Genomic DNA, 20,148 nt, shown 5'->3' on the forward strand with positions numbered 1-20,148 from the left:
GAAAACTAAAAAGAATGAAGGAAGAAGTCATACGTAACTGCCTGGGGAATCTCTGCACAGCTTACAAATTCTGACTGATCTCAAAACATTTCTGTATTCCTAAATATCACAGCGTATGTGTAACCTGCTGCATGATGCCAGAGGTTGACACACATTCAAGAACTGGAATATTGGTGGGCCCCTGAACTTTGCTGGTTGCACTCAAGTGGAAGCCACTTGAAGAATGGCACAGCAGCAACTTAGAAAAGCCTGGCTAGTCAACTTTGTTGGACAAAGCAAAATGTTTGAGGAGAAGACTAGTGAAGTCAGGGGTTGACAGCAGGAAAGGCACAAAGGACTGACCGAGTACTCAGAGGGAAGGGCATGTGTGACTTAACAGGAGGGATATACTTTTTAACTTGAGGTAGAGTTTGATGAACACTTCCTTCAGTGGAAGTGCTGGCTGAATCAGCTTTGCAGGGAGGGAAAGAAGCTGGTTTTTATCTTAGTCAGTTCTCCAGCCTGGCTCACTGTGTAGCTGCACAAATTAAAATGCACCATGAAAAGGCAGTGGCAAGAGGGGCAGGTGCAAATGAAGTCAGGGCTTTATCAAACTCTGGCCTGAGATGACCAGCCACAGAGAAGAACCTGCCTGCAGGTCAGAGGATGGAGACATGTGCCATCTTCCAGGTGACAGGGGCACAGGTAGACAGGCAGCGTGGGCGCAGTGAGAGAATTCTGAGCTAAACCCAAAACCTGTTTAGAGCAGGGAGGAAACGAAAACAGAGAAATGCATAACAAAGTTTCTACTGTTGGCTGAAGGCAAAGCTGAGAAGGCTGTTTACTTCCCTTATGGCACAACAATGAAGGGATAAACTCCAGGCACTAAACAGGCCAGCCAGTTTGGAGTTCAGGAAAGGACTTCACTTGAGCTAGTGAGGATGTTGAGGAAGCTAGAGGGGAAGAGTTGGCACTAGCGCTGGTGACAACAACCGACAGGCGTAAGGACACGTTTCTGTGAAGGGGTAATAGATGGCCTAGATGGTACAGAAGCCAATGAAAACAGATGGGGCCTGTTTATCCTAAGGAAGGTTTAAAAGGATGCTGCTTCTGACTGCATGCACTTAGTATGCTTATGAATTTTAAGCAGGAAGATTCATTAGAACAATTTGCTGCACTGTCAAGATATGGAAAACTCAAATGTTTCTTGCCAGTCCTAAGAGTTCTACCTTTCTATAGGGTTTTTTTCCCCCTTTTTTATTCCAGATTCCTATCATATAGGCATTCATAAATACAGGGTAGCAAATTCTAAGCAAAATACTTGCTTTTAGGATAAAAAGGCAAACAGTAGTCTGGTTCCAGTTGCTGATTATAACTAGAGGACACACATGTTTTACTTATGGTTTAAGTATGAAAGATAGCCACAGTCAGTTATGAAAAAGGGTTTAGGAGAAGAATGAATGAAAACCAATTATTTCATAAAATCATGTGAAACTAACAGAGTCCTTGCAAAATGCTTAAGCAAAACAATCTCACAGCTCTGCATTTATTGCATTGTTTCAAATATGTTGACATTCCAAATATACTTCTGATTCAGTTAAACCAAACGTTTCAAAAATCCTGAAATGTAAGCCTGTGTAGAAATAAGCTATAGAAGTCAGTATCAAACTCTTAGCGAGCAATAAATCCACTAAAGAAGCACAGAACTCGAAAGGCCTAGCTCCAGATGCCCATTTCATTAGGTACAAATTCTGCTTCCTCCTCCAGCTCAGAACACAATTTTGCAAAACCGGGAAAGGAGTGGAACTGCTACAGTTTTGCTGAAAGATGCAAGCGTATGATGTTGCAAATAGCTGTTCCTTTTCTGTAGAGTCTGAGAGCAAACATAGCAGCTTGAATAGCTCACCGTAAAAGGATCTACAAACCACTCAGATTGACTGGGCGGATTTGATGGGTAGGTGTGGACAGGCTGTTGTGATAGTTGGGAGTCAGCTGCTGCATACCCTGCACCGGACTGTGGGAAAGAGTCTACCCAACTCCTGCCTCTCTGAAGCTAAACCAGTTAATACTAAGAACTAACTAAACTTTAGCTCTTAATGCTGAGAAATGAAGTGGATTTAAACACCTTTATTACCATTACAAGAAAGATACTATTGAAGCAATAAGATACTCATCAATATTTGTTACAGTACAAGAAATCGGCTTGTATACAATCAAAATGACTAATTTTAAATTTCTTACCTAATGCAAGTACAGATAGGTTTTCTCCCCCTGCCATGCCCTAAAAGTGGAGTTGCACGTGTGTACTTGAGCTGCCTCTGACTGTGCTCCCCGAGATTCCTTTCCTTTCATATGTGTGCATCTGATAAGTTTCCTTACAGTTTGCAGTACTGAAAGTTTAATTCAAAGTACATTGGGTTTTCAGTCCGCTCACTGGCTCATGGGAAGAATATGAGGAGTTTTAATGATCTTTTCTTTAGAAAGGATCATTTGCTGAAGTAAAATTTGCTATGAGTCTGGAACGGAAGGGTTTTTATCTTTTTTTTTTTTTTTTTTACACACAGAAATGTAAATTTTCACGTTTTGTAAAATTTTGTTACATACAGTAACTCAGTGCATGATAACATTCTTCCACAATATTTGTTTTTATGGAAGTTTTTCAGTATTACCTTATTAAGTAAAAATTGTTGCATGATTTCGTTCATCTCTTCCCTATTTTTCCTGTCTCTCAGTATGAGCTGTTCTGAAATTATGTTCATGTACTAGAAGACAAAGTGCCAAGTACCTAATTTAGTACTCAACACTTACATCCAAATTTCAGTTGTTGTATAACACCAAATACTGTAAAGATGAAAAGCTCAAGAAATCCTTGCCTCAGACTAGAAAATTATCAGCACTTTAGATTAGACAGTATTATTCATATTCCATTTAAGTAGTACTTTTCATAGTCCATTTAAATAGTACCTTATTCTCAAGGTGTCCTGAATGACTTTAACAACCTATTTGTAAAGTGTGTGACCTCTGTGAATAAGATCAGTGTTGCAGCCTGATTGCCCATGACTTCTGATGTATGTGTGCAGAAAAGTGATATAGGAAGAGGTTTACAAACTACTTCTGAACTATGCAAAACAACAACAAAACAAGGACCAATGAGTGGAATTTTAAAACACCTCTGTGGATTAGAAACATGTCCCATGATTAGGCTCCTAGGGCTTTTGGATGTGTTTGAAAATCCTGGCCGTTCTGACTAAGATTTCAGAAATATTTTAAGTTAAGGATAAACACAATTATATTTGAAACTACTCTTTCAAAATGCATTAAAGTTTGTACACAACAGTTTTGATAAAGCAATTACCTTCACACATTTCAAAATGTTTTACTTTTTAATTATAATTACAGATCTAATTCCTTTCTTTGGTAAAATGGGGTTTTAGCCATGACATTCTCTCTTCCTTGATGAGGATTTCTGACATGCAGGGTGAACACTGACTACTGAGTAACTGAACACTGAGTAACAGCGAATCTCTATAAAAGAAGCACTCTTCTACACCAAAGGTTACAATTTAAAGGTCCTAAATACTTAATAAACATAGTAAACTATACAATCAGGAAGATTTAAGGTCATCCACAGACTAGCAGACACAGTGATGAATTTTAACCAGCTCAGCCACTTACTCCTAAAAATGGCTTTTCTCTGAGAGTGAAGAGCTCTGGCTTACTGCCTCTAAAAATAGCTCATATTTCTTATCCTCTTTCAATTCACTGTCGCTAACGATGATTGTGATTAGTGTTAGTATATACCCTGAATGCCAGCTGCTGTTTGTAAAGTTAGAACTCCAAGCCCTACAAAGAGGAACCTATACAGAGAATGTAAAATCCATAACTGACCAGTTCTTGTTAACATAGAAAGATTTGCTATTTAGACATACAGAAAAAAAAGTTATTGGGAAACTCCTTTCAATTTATTCTCTTTCCAAATGGTGCCCCTTCTGACCCCCAGAAGAAAACTACTGAAGTTTTTTCTCAAGAACATGCCCGTTAACACCTCCTGGTCAGAACTGTGCTAGAATCTAGAATCACCCAATATGGGGAATGCACACAAAAAGTGTAAAGCCATCTTTGTCTTCCCCTTTTCTAGGACCACACAAAGTAACAGCTACAGTACAGGACACCCATTTCTTGATCTCTGATGTACATTACCATCTAACCTTCTCTATGCTGTTAACATTTTGCTAATAGTTCATTCTGAAGCTGGAAATGAAATGTAAATCTAATGTAAGCAAAAATGGCGGTGGTTAATAAACCCCATGGCCAAAGAGCGAGCAAGTTGCAGGGAGACAGTAAGTAATCAAGTCTCATTAGAAAAATCCCTGTTTGTTCTTTTTTTGCTGCAAGCAGAAGAAAGCAACATGGAGCTGCAAATATGGTTCCAGCAGAACATTAGGTGCTTTGTACAGGAGTCATTCAAAACGTCACTGACTATCAGCACTCTCTCTGTTACTTCTATAGTTAGCATTTCAGTCATGTTTTTTTCAGAGCTGTTATGCCTCATGTGTTAACTAGTATGGTAAGAATAGTTGTTCCTTTTCTTCAGCAAGCACCACAGCAGTAATCCCTGATCAGGTTGAGCCATCCGGCAACAGACTATGCTGTAGACATCACACCAAACCTGCTCAGTGGTATGGCACAAGCACCTAACATGACAGGTAAGTTGGTTCTTATCTCCTTCGCCTGCAGCCACAAACATGACCTAAGACATGCCCATCTCCATTCTGCTGTTGAGTTCCTTCTGACTGTAGCTACAGAGACGGGGTCAAGATCCATACCCTTGCTATTGCACATGAGACTTGGGCCAGACCCCGTGGACCGATTTCCTGTGTAGAAAGGAAGGCATTCCCCCGTATTATGGAGGCTCAGGGTTCTACTGCCAGCCAGAAACCATTTCTCCTTCACAAGGTGAAATAAATTTGTGAGGAAACTATGTTCGTGTTTAAGAAACCTGGACAGTGAGATACTGACCACAGATAGCTTTGCTTCCCATTAAACATTTCTCAGGTAGCTACTAAGGCAATGCAGCCTTAGGCTTCTATTTTATTTTATTTTTTACAAGAAAGCCCTTATTTCCTCAGTAGGAAGGAAATGACAAGCTATGAAGATTATATTTTTATAGAAAATAAAAAGTAATTAAACAAAGTAATAAAAGTCACTGCAGCGTTTGCTGCAGGACATACAATCCAACAGCTTCTAGTACTTGGAAGGATATGGTGAGATCAGGGTATGCTTTATTGTTTCTATCTGGGCACTAAGAAGCGTATGGAAAAAAGACACTTCCCCCCCCAGTTTCTTCAGAATCTTGCAAAGATTCATACTGCTGTCTCTCATTACAGACATGTCACTCATGCAAAGACCTGCTGTCTCTCATTACAGACATGTCACTCATGCAAAGACCTTTATAAAACAAAGACTTCTTTTTTTCATAATTTAACTGAAGAACTTCAAAATTATTGCCAACATGAGATAGCTATTTAAAAGATTGTTTTATACACCCTTTGATAAGTATGAATGTAATAAAACATAGATCCTTCAAAACCTGCTAGGCGCTGCCTCTGCAGAGTGCCAGGCTTTCAGCTTGTGCTAATCAGTAAACGCAGTCTCGTGGGTTTGGGCTTTTTGGGACTCGACTTTCAGATTCTATTAAGAGCACAATTTAAGGCTTTGTTTCTAATTGTTTCAGAAGAAACAATCACTCCTCAGTTCAGGATGAAAAATTAGTATTTGTGTTTAAAAGGATATTTCAAATTTTTATGCTAATAGCAGGTAAATGTGGCTACCTTCAGAAGCCAGTGAATGGTAGTTCACATACTGAGGACTGTAGCAGATCTTTTGTTTGTTTCTGTGATGTTTTGAGTGTGCACTGAGTGCTTTTATTTTTCTGGCACTTCCACTTCCCAAACCTGATACTGTTTATCAACACAGAAGGGACTTTTCCCACTGTTTTGCCAACATGAATCTGGCTGTATGACAAATACATAGGGCTTTAAAGTAGTAGATGTCTCTGCTGCTTACATGTCAATACGATGATACCATCTTGTTGTGATCATAAAGCTCCACATACAAAAACATTCTCCAGTTTTTATTTACAATTCATTGCTGCCAGCCTACACTAATCCCACTGTATATAGTTATTTGCTTATTTATAGTACATACCATTTATGAATTGCAGTGGTCTGCAAGTTAAATCTCTAGCCACTTACGCTGGATAGTGCTAGCTTACACTAATTTAACTACTCGCATTCATTTTTGTGCTACAGGTAAAAACAATTGTCTATCGGTTACACAGAGATGTGGAAGCAAATAACAAACAAGGCAGCAGAGTACATCACTCCAGGTGGAGGGTTCCAGCCTGCCCGGTGCAAGGCTGTGCCCGGCAGCATCTCCCTGCGCCCAGTGCAAGTGGAGCAAGAGCGAAGGTGCGTAGCGGGTCCATGTGGTGCTGCACAGGATGGCCACTGTCATACCTGATGGCACCTGGGACCAGTGTCATGTTGATGAGCTGGTGTCCACCAGAAGCGTGTGTGGGTTTGGCTTGTTTTTCTTTGAAGGCTGATTTTTCTGGAAGTGCAGCAACTGAAGCTGGAAGCAGTACCGCTATTGTGAGAGCACTGCTCTGCCTGTAACAAAGGCTCTGTTCTGCTGGCATGCAGCACAGTGCCCAAAGCTCAGGATGTTTTCAGCCTATTTACTTTGATTCACATTTGAGTAAATCTGGCATGGCTGCTGGAGAATAATAGCATATATTAAGGCCCATTTTAATCAAATGGATCCTTGATACAAAAATGTACTGTGGTTTCTTCCTACTGGCAGTTTGCATGGCAAAGGCAATTAACTACAACTCTGAACTGCCTGTATGACCTTAAAAAAAATTAATCACCTCAGATTCTGTCCTGGCAAATCACTCAGCAGAGTATACATGGAAAAGGAAAGTCAGAAAAGCTGTTACAACATCTTGATGCTCAAACTAGCATAGCTTCAGCCAGAGGACAAGCGAGAGTGACTTTTGGGTTGCTCTTGTCTCAGAGCACTGGAAGCCGCTGCAACACTTCTGCCCCTCCTCTCTGCAGGAGGAGCAGCCTTGTTCAGTCATTGAGAAGAGATTCCAGTTGTGACGAGGAAAACGGAGGAGAAGTTGGGTCTATGTCATTTTGGCCTAAATTTCTTTTCTCTTTTCTCAAAAGTAACTATGAGAAATTTTAGTAGGATGCGTATTGAATTTTAGTTCGTGCGTATTGGAGAGTTTGAGATCCACAAGCCAAATCAAAAGCACCAAAAGTGCACCGTCTTGTCATAAGTAGATGTACTTTCATTTATTGTGTAGGCTATGTGATAGGAATGGTACACAGAATGTAATGTCTGAACTCCGGAGGCTTTTAGAAGTGTGAAATAACAAAGAAAAACTCAATATGGCTGTCAGGTGTAGTTTTCCCTTTGTTGATTTTACTTTGGCTCCTTTTAAAGATGAAAAATATATGTGTCGGTGACTTCCACTGAGTTTTCACTTGTGCTGGACATTGGTGCTGGACATCAGATCACTTATCTGGTGTTCTGAAATACTATTTGTCCTACAGTCAGAGATTACAAAGATACAGCCTGTGGGATCTTAAGTAAATGCTGATGAATAGCAGAAAGCTGCTTTCTATTGTTTTACCTTCTGACCACAAGTATGCAATAAATAAGCATAAATGTAGAAAAGTGACCCAAAAGTTGTATCTGGTGCATTCTTAAACCATTACTGCACACACTTAAAATATTGTTAAAATTTTTCTCTTTTAATAAAGTACGAAATAATTTATATGGTACTCTACAGCACTTACTTTTAGTGGGTAGCTGATGAAGCTCACTCATCTCTGTTTATCTCTACAGGTTGTTAGGGAAGTTTTTTTTTCTCTTCCTCTTCTTTTGCTGCTGCCGTTTTAGGTATTCTTCCAGGAAAGAAAGACCTGACAGAGAAGGCACGTTCTTGACGCTGACAGGCTTTGCCTGATAGGCCTCCTCTGAAAATTTTAATGACAGTTCTTTATCTTTAGCTCTTGGATGGCCAACGGGTTGTGTTGCTGAGAGAGGGACTGCTTCCTGAGTCAGCAGCGGCCAGGGATGAGGTCAGTGTCACAGGCGTGCTGTGATGGTGACGCTGAGGGCGATTGCTGCAGCAGACGTTGACTGGCAGCCACCAAGAAAGGGGACAAACAGTGGCAGTTTTGCAAACTGTGTTTTGAGGGGAGAAACCAAGCAGTTGCAGCCTGTGTGAGGCAGTTTTCACAGGTGGAATAAGATACAGTAAATGATATTCAGTCGCTCTGCAAGCAAGGAGAGCAAAGTTACTGTTACGATAGAGCTTGCAGAAGCCAATTTTTTTTTCTAAGAGCCATGATGTAGCCTAAAAATTATGTGTTCAGCAGATTTAAGCCTGACAGCAACTTGACCTAGGGCAGTTAGACTGAAGGCGAGACAAGTGTCCTGGCTGGCTGTCTTCACAGCATTTCTTTCCACATTTTTGCTCGTGTGACTTTAGTCTTGGCGTGACAAGGGTTTCAGGATGTTTGCCCAGGAGCCTGGACAGACGATAGGTTACTAGCTGCAATCTGGGGGAAACAAAATACGCATTGGGGCTGCGATTACCGAAACACGGATGGCAACGGGCCGCAGGTGGAAGCCGACATCTGCCCGAGGCACTGTCCGCGACCGGTTTTCACCCGTGATCCATCTGACTTGCGTTCAACACGCACTCACGCACGTGTACCTCCAAAGAGCAGAGCGCGACTACTGTTACCTTAACGGGCCTGCTAGCGCTAAAAAGCCCGCAGCCGGTCCGCGCTACGCGGGATATTCGCAATGGCCCCCCAGCTCCTGACAGGAGGCCGGGGCCGGGCGGGGCCGAGGCCGAGGCCTGCGGGGCGCAGCGCTCGGCACCCCCTAGCGGGGCGGCGGCGGCGCATTGTCTCCCGGCGGGGTGGGGCTTCGCGCCGCCGTCTCTCGGTCGGGCCGGGTCCCGCGCAGCTGCCGCGGCGGCTCCGCGGGAGGGGCGGGCGGTACCGCGGCTCCGCGCCCCGCGGGCGGGGGGCGGGCTGCTGAAGCGAGGGCGGCGGAGCGGAGGCGGGCGCGGCAGCGCCCCGGTGCTCGCCGTCTCCTTGCCGACGGGGGAGGGGTCGGAGCCGCCCCCGTCCCCGGGGAACCGCCGCCGGGCCAGCGAGGCGGTACGAGGCGGCTGAGGGCAGCCGCCGCAGCCTGGCCGGAGCGGGCGGGTCCCGGCTCCGCCCCGCGTCCGCCCGCCCGCCCTACCGCCGGCGTCCTCCCAGCCCCGGGCAGCCGCAGCACCGCAGCCGGGTGAGTAGCCGCGTCCGGAGGGGCTCTTCCCTCGCCCCAGCCCCGCCGAGGGGTGGCCCGGCGGCCCCGGGCGCGGCGCAGGCCCCGCGGCTCGGCCGCGCTTTGTTCCCCGGGCGGTGGCGTCGGAGCCGCGGCGCGCCGCGCTCCGTCGGGCGGCGGCTGGCTGTCGGCCCTCCCGGGGGCGGCGGTGGCCCGGCCTTGCGGCAGGGCAGCCCTCCCGCGCCCGGCCTCCCTGGCCGGCGCCGCCTCCGCCTCCCCGCGGCAGGCGGCGGGAGGGCTAACGGGGTACCTGGCCACTGGCTGCGGAGCTCCCCCCCCCCCGCCTCCTTTTCCCTGCCCCTTTGTGGGGGGCCGGGGGCACAGCAGGTCCGTACAGCCCAGGGAAACCCGCGCAACAGGTTTGGGTATTGTTCGTGCCGCCGCTACATACGTGGCCGCGGCGGTGGGGGAGCTCCCGAGTGGCCGCCGCCGCCGGCGGGGCCTGCCTTTGTGCGGGCGGCGGGCGCGGGAGGGCGGCGGCCCCCTCCCGCCGGGCCCCGCCGCGGCCGCCCCGCGGGTGTCACGGCAGGCTCGGGGAGGAAGGAGGGCGCTTCGGGCAAGGGAGAGCTCACCGGAGGGAGGCGGCGGCGGGACGGGGAGCAGGCTTCCCGGCTCGCCGGCGCGCTCGGCGTGGCGGGGGGATTTTCCCGGCGCGTCGCCGCTGGTCAGCGCGGCGGCGGGCTGGTGGGGACGAGTCACGGCCGTGTGGCTGCCTCGGCGTCGGGCGGTCCTGGCAGCGTGTCTGGAAGCGCTGCCCGGTCGGGAAGCTGATTCACTGCTGAAGCAGTGGTTGCTCAGAGCCACGGTTGCCATTTCTTTGGCTTTTGACAGGTCCATTGTCTAGCCATTTTGCCTCTCCCCCCCATAACTGTAGCGTCCCTTGCTGCCCCTTACACAGAGCTTTTTTAGCCAGGCAGTTGTAGGAAGGAGATGCTCTAAAGCACCCTTTTTCTTAAAGGATTTTACGAGTGTATGGAAGCAAGGGTGGAGACGATTAATGGAGAAGGGTTCTTTGTTTTTTGGGGTTTTGTGTTGGTTTTGGTTTGGTTTTTTTTTTAACGGGCAAAATTGGTAAGGCTTACATGGATGGGCATTAGTAGATGCTGTTGTCAGTTGTTCTTTCATCTTTCTTCATCCCAAAGGAAATACTGCCCTTCTGCATTTTTGGTATTGGAGTGGCTACGTTGTCCCAACGACTGGATGTTGACTTTGTTCACACATTAAAATTCACTGTGTTGAGGAACTACTGGGGGGTTTTTTCCCCCCTTTCCTCATTCTGTGACATTGTCTGCTAAGATTCAGTGTATAGTAAATAGTGAATAATGTTACTACATTATAGGAACAGTGGTGGTGATGAACTTACGTGCTACTAAGAGTTCTCATCTTTCTGAATGTGTGTTTTTATAGTCCTAGTCCCATTGTCTATACCAAGCAGAAACTTAAGGAGGAGAAAAGGGGGAAGGTGGACTACAGAATAGAAATGAAGTTTGGTCAGAGAGGTCTGCTGCTTGCTGGTAAGGTGCTGATAATGCTTTGCTCTGTCGGGGGGGGAAAAAACCCTGCCTCACTGCCCCCCCCCCCCCCCAAACTAGGAGTAATTACAGTGTACTTTAGTGATGGATTTTAGGATTTTGCAAAATTCTTTACATCAGAGATTGCTGCTTGAAGAATCCTGTAAAATCACATCAGCCAACTTTTTTCCTAAAGTAGCATGCTAATAGATGATATTTTGTTTGCAGTTTAGATGATCTGTAATGGCATTTTTCCTAGAAACAAGAGTTAAGAAAATGTGTGTATATTTAAATTTCATACAAGAAACAGTGCCATGACATCTCCTGGAGTTATAAGCTATAATTCGAAATTGGCTGTGGAATGACATTTCTCAGTAAAGCTTATGTAAACAGGGGAAATGTACATAGTTTTGTTATTTTCCAGCAGCAGAATAAAGGAGTCGGGTGAATTTCAGCTCAGTTTCAATTGGCTGCTGCTTGGGAGTGGTAGCAGGGAGGGGAACTGGAGGTACTTTTGGAAGAGACTAGATATGTTGGTGGTGAACTTCAATACAATGCTACATAACTGTCAAGAGTCCTTAGGGATAGAGAATGAAGAGGAACACCTGTATTCCCCAGTGACTATGAGTGGTTGGGGAAATATAGAACACCCATAGGTAGCTTCTGATAAAGTAGACAAAGCCTAGCATAGGGTCTTGTAGGGGTAAGAAATGATTATGCAGGATTTCCGCCATGTCTCTGTTCAAGCTATCTTGAGCACTTGCTATTGATATTCTTGTTCCTGATCACTAGTTTATTTTTCTGACTAGAAAACTTCCAGTAATATAAGTTGGGTTTTTTGTTGTTGTTGTGTTTTGTTGTTTGTTTGTTTGTTTTTTTATTTAAAACTTGTGAGAGAGATTACTGCATCTGAGTAACTATAAAACCTGTGAAATGTGTTTAGCATCTTGGCTTTGCCTGTAATGCAATATACACTAATTTTGAGTTTTGGGGTTTCGTTGGTGGATGGAATTTGATTAGTTACAAGGTTCCATGCAAGTCTTAAAGCATTTGCTGAGGTTTTATGTTTGCTTATCTCTTAATTCGGCATCTTCTAATACAAATAGGGACTAACTAAATTTTTTAATTCAAGTTATAATTTGCCTTTTTAAATTTTATAGCAGTGATTAACTTAGTTTCTAGGAATACATTCTTCCTCAGTTCGCAAAAAAAAAAAAACCGCTAGCGCTGTTCTGTTTTCAATTTTGCCTAAAACTCTGTGTAGATTACCTCTGACTGAAAGCATACTACAAGGATTCTGGTTCTTGTTACTTTCCCACTGCTTCCGGTGCTGCCTCAGGAGCATTGCCTGCTAATTATAAACAATGTTGATGTCTACCATATGTTTTGGTAGAAAATCAGGGATTCCTGCTGTCCCACTCAACTCAAATGCCTCGCTTACAAGTATTTGTGAATATATAATGGAAATGTTGACTCCCCTATCATGTAGCTTTGTAATAAACCCTTGTTTTCAGCCTCCAAGGAAATAAAAGTTTTAGATTGAGTATTAACATCTAAAAATATGGTCAATACTTCTTTCATTTAAATTTGCAGAATCTGAGATCCGGAGCTCAAACTTGTATCCCTAGCGGACAGTGTTGCATTCCAGTACCAATGGTAAGTAAGATCAATCTCTTCCAAAAATAACATCTTTAAAATTTTCATGCAATATATTTGGTTCTTATGAAGCTTTAACACTGATGAATACACTGCAGAGGACAGTATCTTGGCAACTGGTTTTGCACAAACTTATTTAGTCTGTAACTCAAGCCTTCTTTAACTTACCTACTTTGTTTTTGTCTCGTGACTTTCAAAAATCTTTAAAAGGCGCTATAACATAACTAAAGCTTCTGTTACTAAAGTTATGTTAACGTAGTTTGGCTTATGTACTATAAAATAGTGCAGCTTGTGTTAGTGTCTCACGTAGTGTTAGTGCCTCAGAGCAGTGTTTGCAAATGTATTGGAGGGTGTTTAAGTGTAAGACTGGAGATACGTGAATTCTAATACTAAGAGGGAGCTGTGGTTGTGGGTGAGTAAGGAAAGAAGTTTTAAAAGTATTGAGGTAGATTGTTGCTGCTCTGATGGGGTTGATAAGCTTGTGCGCAGAAGAGAAATGAGAGACTTGAGCACCTTGAGTGAGCAAATAGAAAAATGCACTAGCAAAGCTTTTTACTCTTTAGACAAAATGAGTGAGAGATTTTTGAAGTGAGGATATCCTTACAGCAGACTCTAAACTCGACAAGGAAGCAAGTGAAAATCAATATGGAGTGTTGTTTTCCTGTTTCTAGGTAAGAAGATGAGCTGCTGCATTTTGGACAAGCTGAAGTTTGGAACGCTGGGATGTAAAGAACCCATTAAGAAGGAAATTACAATAGTTAAGAGGAGATGAAGGTATGACTTAGGGCTTCACAGAATCAATGATTCAAGGGAGATAGATGCATTATGCATGTGAGAATTCAGAGCCAAGCTAAACTCCTGTGGTGTTGGCAGAGTTGAATTTGAGATGTGTTCTTGGAGAGATATCATGAAGGATAAATGTTGACCAGACCAAGTAAGGCCCCCAAAAAAAAAAAAAAAAAAAAAAAAAAAGGTGTCAGAAGAGCAAGATAAATAAATGGATTTGATGTTCACTTGATGTTTTGGTCACTAAAAGATACATATGACTGAACCTGAGAAAATAAATAGCCCTTCTTGAGGAAGAGGGTCAGGCTGGACACATAGTATGTAGACGAAAGGTGCCATGGCTTATCTACTTTTTTGTGTTGGTAAAAGCAGCTTCAGTATACTCTCAATACGGTTGTCTTATTTTCTCTTTGCTAGCATAGTGTTTGCTAGTTCTTTCATGTTACATTCTAATTTGGCCCTAGAAAGTAGTATCAGTGGAAAATGTATGAGTGTTACATCTATGCAAGATGCTCCAGGTAGCAGTTGAGAGCTTGATTTTATATTCTCTGAAGCATGTGACCATTTATTTGCTTATGATAGTGGAATGCTACATGTTTTATTTTGAGGGAGTGGGAGAGAGGGAGAGGTGCTGTGGTTTCTGCAGGTGGTTGCTGTGGCCAATTTAATTTGTGGTTTGCAGCTGAAATGTTCATAGTTTTTAACATGAGTACAAAAACTGAAGACATCTGTGCAAGTTAAGGAAAGATTTATTTCTCTTGCACACAGTAATTAAAGGGCACCATAGATAATTATTTTTATTTTGTATAGCAATGAATTCATGTAATTCTGAAATATTTTGAAACTTAAAAATGTGAATGAACAAGGTATTTATGTACCAGAGCTGGCATATTTCAATCTCTTCTACTTTTGTGTTTGGTTAAGATTAGCAAAGGTCTCAAACTACTTATTTATTCCTTATGAAGGGATTTTTATTATTATCCTCATTGTGTCTACCTTGGGTGTTGTGCAGTGAGGGGGGGAAGCCACTACCATAAATTTTTTTTTTTTTTTTTTAAATACAGAGGAAATTGTTCAGCACGTTTCAAGGTCCACACAAAATCTTATTCTTGAGCTGGGAACTTTTTGGTCAGGTATCAAACCCAAAGTTTTAGAGATTCGTAAACAGTCTTTTTATTAGCCTCTCATTTTGTTTTCTTCTTGTTTTGGGTCAGTTTTCTCCACCTAAAAAAGATGACTGCTTTTGTGTGTCCTACACTTAGGTCTACACACCCCACCCTACTCTTCCTTTCAAACAGTCCCTTGGCCTTTCATACCCCCAGCCGCTCTAGATGGCTTTGGGTTTAGAAGAGCATTTCTTTTTGCTTCGGTTCAGTTGTATTGTCACTATACTGAGCTAAGATGTGATTCCTGAGGGCCTGAGCCACATGCACTTTTAACCAATGCCAAGTATGTGTATTGTTATGGAGTTGTAGATTGTTTTCTTATATAAATGTTATAAAAGGAACAAGAAGTTCTAATCTTGCACCCCAGAGGAAAGTTTTTTTTGTTTTGTTTTGTTTTTATTTGCTCCACACTGCCAACAGTTGGACTTATCAGTGCAGCTGTTTGTCTTTTGACTTTGTCTTTTGACTTGGCTCCTTACAGCCAGAATTGTCCAATGTCATTCCTCCCACTGTCTTAGTTTTATGAAGTACTGGAGGCATAAGAGCTCTCTGTCATCTTTCATCACAAACTGGTTTTGGACAGTTCCTTAAAGAACTGGTGGTAAGGTACTCGTTTCCCCCAGCTCATTCTTGCAAGCTTTTATGACTTGTTTTTCTTTTTGTTTGGTGGTTTGGTGTTTTTTTTGTTTTCTTTTTTTTTTTAGTAGAGGGAGCTAGAAGAGGAGTATGTAATTTTATTTTGCTCTTCATTGATTATTTTTCTTCCCACCAACCTGTGACTCAAAAACTATTTCTGTGGGAGAATTTACAGTCTGTGTGATTTCTGTCTTATTTCCACATGATCTCTAAGTAAAATTTTAAGAGCTGAACCTGAGATTTATTTTTTTATGGGTCTTAGGGAAGTGTGATGAAGAAGAGAAAATGTCTATGCTATGCTTTGAACATAGCATTTCAGTTGATCTGTTGCTATGTAGAAAGTGGTGGAAGAAGCAACCTCCCAAATTGCATCATTTTGCGTATTCTGTGGTCGCTTGATGCTGTGAAGTGAGTTGGGGCTATACCAGATGACTGAAACTTCTGCTGTTTTGGTTGCCTATTGCAAGGGAGGGTGTAACGTAGATCATTGTCTTCTGTTGCCTGTGGTAACATCCTACAAGGGCAAGCTGTAGGGTTCAGCAGGAAGGTAAACATGGGATCTCTCTCTAAATGTGGCAGAAAAGGAAATGTGAAGATGCATCTAAAGCCTGTGACTTATTTTCTTGACTATTCTAGATTAAAGAAGCCTGAAAACTGCTGTAATTTAATGTATGCCGTATGTGTTTGGCTTGGCCTGAGGCTGGAAAAGGTAGAAAACTCTAGCAAGCTATCATTTTGTATGTCATGTGTTGTAGCGTCATTACGAACTTCTGCATGTGTTCCTTCAGGTTGGAGCAAGACTGCTGTCTGTGGATGTTGACTTAGAATCCAAAGAAGTGCTATTCTTTGAGGGAGTGCTAATTGCTGCACAGTATCCTGTGCTTGCCCTTCTTGTATGAAAAGACTGAGGTGTCAGTATTGTGTTTCACAGCTGTACATGCAGATGTTATTGTGCATCCTTAGTGTTATTGTTTCTGTGCTCAGTACTCTTCCTTCTTTTCTTTCCCTCTGACACTTGCTCTAAGTCTGAGGAAAAGCCCTACCATTCTGTGAAATGAATAGTCGACTGAGATAAAAGTTAAAACTTACGAGCACAATGTCTTTTCTTCTTGGATGGCATAACCTCTTTTACTCACTTGTTCTCAATTTGCTGGTTCACTGTTCCTTATATTGTTCATCACTTCTTTTTGCCACTCATCTTTTATTTCACTTTTCACAGAATGTTGAGGGGGTGAAAATGGGTGGGAAACGAATATGGAAGATGGGTTAAATAGAGGAAGTAGTTAACTGACAGCTCTTCTAAATTTTATTATTAGCTATAGTTAGAAGACAAAGTGTACAAGGTAAGACTTGAGCCTCCAGGTGAAAGCGGGGCAGAAGGAATGGAGTTTTTCCAAGCTTAAATTTGGTATGGCTGTGACAACGTGCTTTTGGATCATGGCCTAGCAAACTGTTAACCCTGGGTTTAACCAAAAATAGAGAACGTTTTCAATCTGTCCATTCATCTGCTGTCACAAGTTGCTGCGTTAAGAGTACTAACTCTGTATGTGTAATGGAACTGAGATTGTATGGTTGCCTTTTGCTTTAAAATTAAACAAGCTTACACACTGATGAAATCTACTGAGTCTATGGTTTTTATTTTCTTAATCCTTTAGTGTGAATGAACAGGTTATAGAAGATCAGGAATATTTTCCTTGTGTTCAACTTGAAAATCAGGCATAATATAAAACTTCAGTATGCCCTTTTTTATGGATAGATTTTACAGATAGTCAAAAAGAAAATAAAAAATAAAAAGAACAAAATGGTTGAAAAAGCAAAAAACCTGATTTGATATTCGCTAAATATGTGGAGTTACCTTTTTTCATGAGGTTTTAAAGGGCTCTAATGTTAAATTCATTACCGCTGCTCTTAGAGTAAAAAGAAAACACTGCATTTAAGTACCTAAGCTGATGTTCATCTGTCAGGTTTTACTGTTATTTTGAAACTGTCCAGCTGAGTAACCCAATTCCATGTGCTCTTTAATTGAAGGCAGCATTAACTAATGAATGTTTACAGCATTTTTCTACTTTTTGGGCAGGTTTGATGTGCTTCTCGAATTACCCTGGGGTATCAGCCCTGGAGACACCTTTGTGTTCTCTCAGTCTTTGTGCCACTTAGCTTGGGAGAGATGACATCCTTTAATGTAGCTTTAAAGGAAGGTGAAATAATAATCTACATAGATAATTGTCATATTCAGCTTCTTCTCTGTCTCTTGCACATGGATTTTATTTCTGTGTCAGGCAGATGAACTATTTTTTTATTTTTTTTTTAAGCTGATCCAGGGAAAGCTTGGGGTAATGCTTTGTGGGTTGAAGTTAGCATCTGAAAAAACTCGCATGCTAGCTTCAGGTAACGGAGCTGTTAATTTTTAAGGTCTGCAATTCAGAGGTTGACTTTCAAAGAAAAAAAATTTCATTCTATATGAGTGAGGCTTTTTTTTTTTTTTGTGGTACTTCAGAATATCTATTGTTATTTGTGCTATTGTTTGTGCCTGGACTTGCAAGCTGCTACAGTTTTGAATGTAGCTGCCCATCTGCTGCTTGGTTATTTATAGGCAGATCTGTGGAGTTCCTTCTAAGTCTTCAAAAACATTAATGAATTAAACATCACAATACTCTTGTAAAAAGGGAATTAGATGGAGGCACTGAATGAAGACTAAAAGGGATAAATGACTTGCTGAAAGCTGTATGTATATTTCATAGCAAAACAAGGAATAGAAACCAGATTATTTTTTTTTCCTGACTTAGTCTTGTTCTTAACAGACCAGCTACACTCTCTTGCTTGATACATGATGAGGGAATGAAGAAAGTACTTGTTCTTTGAAACTTGCAATGGGTACTTGTGAACAGACTAACCCATTTAAAGGCCTTGCACCATGTACTGAGAGTATTAAATGTTTCAGGTCTAACCAATTTGAGTAAACATGTTTATATTAATTCTCCCTGAGCCTGAATTCGTTTTGATTGTTAATGTTTTTGATCACTGGTTGCCACTGGGTTGCTTAGAAAGAAAACACTTGTTTACTTGCAGGGCAGCTTCTCTCTAACATCTTCAGGGCATCTTCCAGTCCTGTAGTTAATGCGAGTCTGTCAACTTCTCCCTCTGCCCTCTCTCTTTAATAGACTTTTAAAATGGTTTTAAACAGTGTCTGGACATTGGTTCTTATTTAATTTCTTTTATTAGATGAGACTGAAGGTATGCAGCAGAAAATGCATGTGATACTCTTCATCAGAAATTACAACTTCTGTGCTGAATTACACGTAGTTTTTATTGTGTGTGAGTTTTGTGGGGTTTTGTTGTTTTTTTGAAAGAAATTCTAGAATTTTAAACTGTGAGTAAAACAATGTAATTTGCAGTCTTTCCAGAGCCTAGAAATGATAGGGGAGATGCAGCTTACCAAGTCATGATCTGATTTCACATTGGAGTGCAGCCTGAATTACTGTTTGCATTTTTCTGTTCTGTAAATTTCTTTTTTTACTACTTGTTTACTGTCTCCCCAGCCTCCAATCCTTCCCCTAATGTATACCTATTCCATTTAAGTTTGTAATTAAGTGAATTTTCTCCACAAGTAGTATTGATTTCTGCTTGGGGAGGGTCAGAAGAGGTTTCTATTTCACTGGAACACCTTTCAAATATTTAGCTTTTAAATACAAATATTATGTGGATTTAGTCTTGCCACTTTTCTGTGGAAATCTTCAAAAGAATGAATACTTTGGTGGAGATTAACATTGCTGTATTGATTTTAAAAACCTGAAAGCCAAGGTCATTCTAGACAAGTTCAATGAGGTTCTTCAATATAGTTCCTTTATTTAACACGTTTCCTGTATACAAAAGTTTCACAATTTGGCATATGGCATTTTGATTGGCAAAGTAGATTGCAGGTGGGCATGCAGCACTCTAGATTGTTTCTGAAATTCAGCAAACAGATTTAACCTCTTCAACTTGTTTCATATCTGTAAAATTTGAGCATATAAAAGTTAGGTCCTTTGTTTTGGAAGTGTTAAAATGCAGCTTCTTGAAGTATTTCACTTTCCTCAAGTGAAATCTGTTTTCTTCAATGTTCTTGTTTTTCTCCTGTAGTTTTTTTTCTATTTAATGAGTCCAAATGCCTTTTTTATTGACGAATAGACACTGGATCTGCTTCTTTCAGCTAAATAATGGTATGATATTGAGCAACACATCATTCTTTCCTCGTTCTAAATTGAGAGTTTGTTGGCCAGTTTAAGAACCTGGCATTTTGTCTTTGTCTGAACAAGTTAAAAAGACTTTACATTTTATTTGTAGGTCTAAATATACTTATATCTGCCTTTTAGCAGTGTACCTTCTTAAAACACCTTTGATTCCTCCCAGTGGAAAGTAGACGTCAGGTCTCTTGAAATTGTTTCACTTTCCAATATTAAAAAAAAGATATTTAGTTAAATTCATCCTGAGATTCTCTGGAGTGCTAAAGATAGAGAAGGATGTTAAACCTTATTTTTAAACCTCAAGATTTTTTTTCTGGTATGTTCTGATAACCTGCTTTGGTGAGAGTTTTCTTTTAGGTGGAGCACATCAAAGCTCTCACAGAAGACAGGTAATTGAAACCTTCAGGAGTTTCTGGAACAAAGGCTAGGTGTTTGAAATGAGTGGCAATTGTTCTAATTGTTCTGACTCGCCTCCCTCCACTCTGAATGAACAGAATGCTTCCTTTGGTTCCAGGAAATACGGAACAAAAGAACTATTTTGATCCATGGACAGTACCACTACTGTGGCAGAAAGCCAGGCAGTGCTTTGATATTAAATAAACTGGTTTTTTTACAACAGCAAAGAAACGTGCTCCCTCGAGTCAGTAAGTTGATGCAAACATTTGTTCATGTGTGAAAGTATGAAGATAATGAAGTGTGTGTGTGTCCAGGTTTGGGCTTTCTTCATTGATTATAATAAAGGGCCATTTCTAATAATTTTGAAATATAACT

General features: G+C 41.7%; 2 protein-coding genes across 9 annotated transcripts in view; one reads left to right on the forward strand and one right to left on the reverse strand.

Annotated features, from left to right (window-relative positions):
• Positions 1-7,507: 7,507 nt before the first annotated feature.
• On the reverse strand, positions 7,508-10,241 carry LOC115342831 (translation initiation factor IF-2-like). 3 transcript variants are annotated; one of them, XM_030017927.1, is made up of 2 exons: positions 9,972-10,241; positions 7,508-8,333 (listed from the first exon to the last, which is right to left on the reverse strand). In XM_030017927.1, the coding sequence occupies exons 1-2, from the start codon at positions 10,234-10,236 to the stop codon at positions 8,293-8,295; spliced, it is 306 nt and encodes a 101-aa protein (XP_029873787.1). In that variant the 5' UTR covers positions 10,237-10,241; the 3' UTR covers positions 7,508-8,292. The 3 variants fall into 3 exon arrangements, with proteins under 3 accessions (XP_029873787.1, XP_029873788.1, XP_029873786.1); XM_030017928.1 differs by having other exon boundaries at positions 7,508-8,618; XM_030017926.1 differs by having other exon boundaries at positions 7,508-8,618; positions 9,791-10,241.
• SESTD1 (SEC14 and spectrin domain containing 1) overlaps positions 9,080-20,148 on the forward strand; it is a 62,323-nt gene continuing 51,254 nt past the window's right edge. Inside the window, exons 1-4 of one of the 6 annotated variants that reach the window (XM_030017925.2) lie at positions 9,080-9,360; positions 10,807-10,913; positions 12,504-12,566; positions 13,238-13,340. The gene's annotated coding sequence lies outside the window, so the exon portion shown is untranslated. Of the gene's footprint in view, positions 9,361-9,704; positions 9,727-10,806; positions 10,914-12,503; positions 12,567-13,237; positions 13,341-20,148 lie in introns of those variants that run through there. The other 5 variants (XM_030017920.2, XM_030017923.2, XM_030017921.2 and 2 more) reach the window with 5 other exon arrangements.

This window comes from Aquila chrysaetos, chromosome 6 (assembly GCF_900496995.4).
Source record: "Aquila chrysaetos chrysaetos chromosome 6, bAquChr1.4, whole genome shotgun sequence".
Lineage (NCBI taxonomy): Eukaryota > Metazoa > Chordata > Aves > Accipitriformes > Accipitridae > Aquila > Aquila chrysaetos.

What these genes read in the sequence shown, in the direction of transcription:
- LOC115342831 (XM_030017926.1), bottom strand. Translation starts at nt 10,236, where the DNA reads ATGGACCTGTCAAAAGCCAAAGAAATGGCAACCGTGGCTCTGAGCAAC. An exon ending in TCCCCCACCGCCGCGGCCAC is followed by an intron (nt 8,619 to 9,790) that starts GTATGTAGCGGC and finishes TGTTTCCCCCAG; the next exon opens with ATTGCAGCTAGTAACCTATC.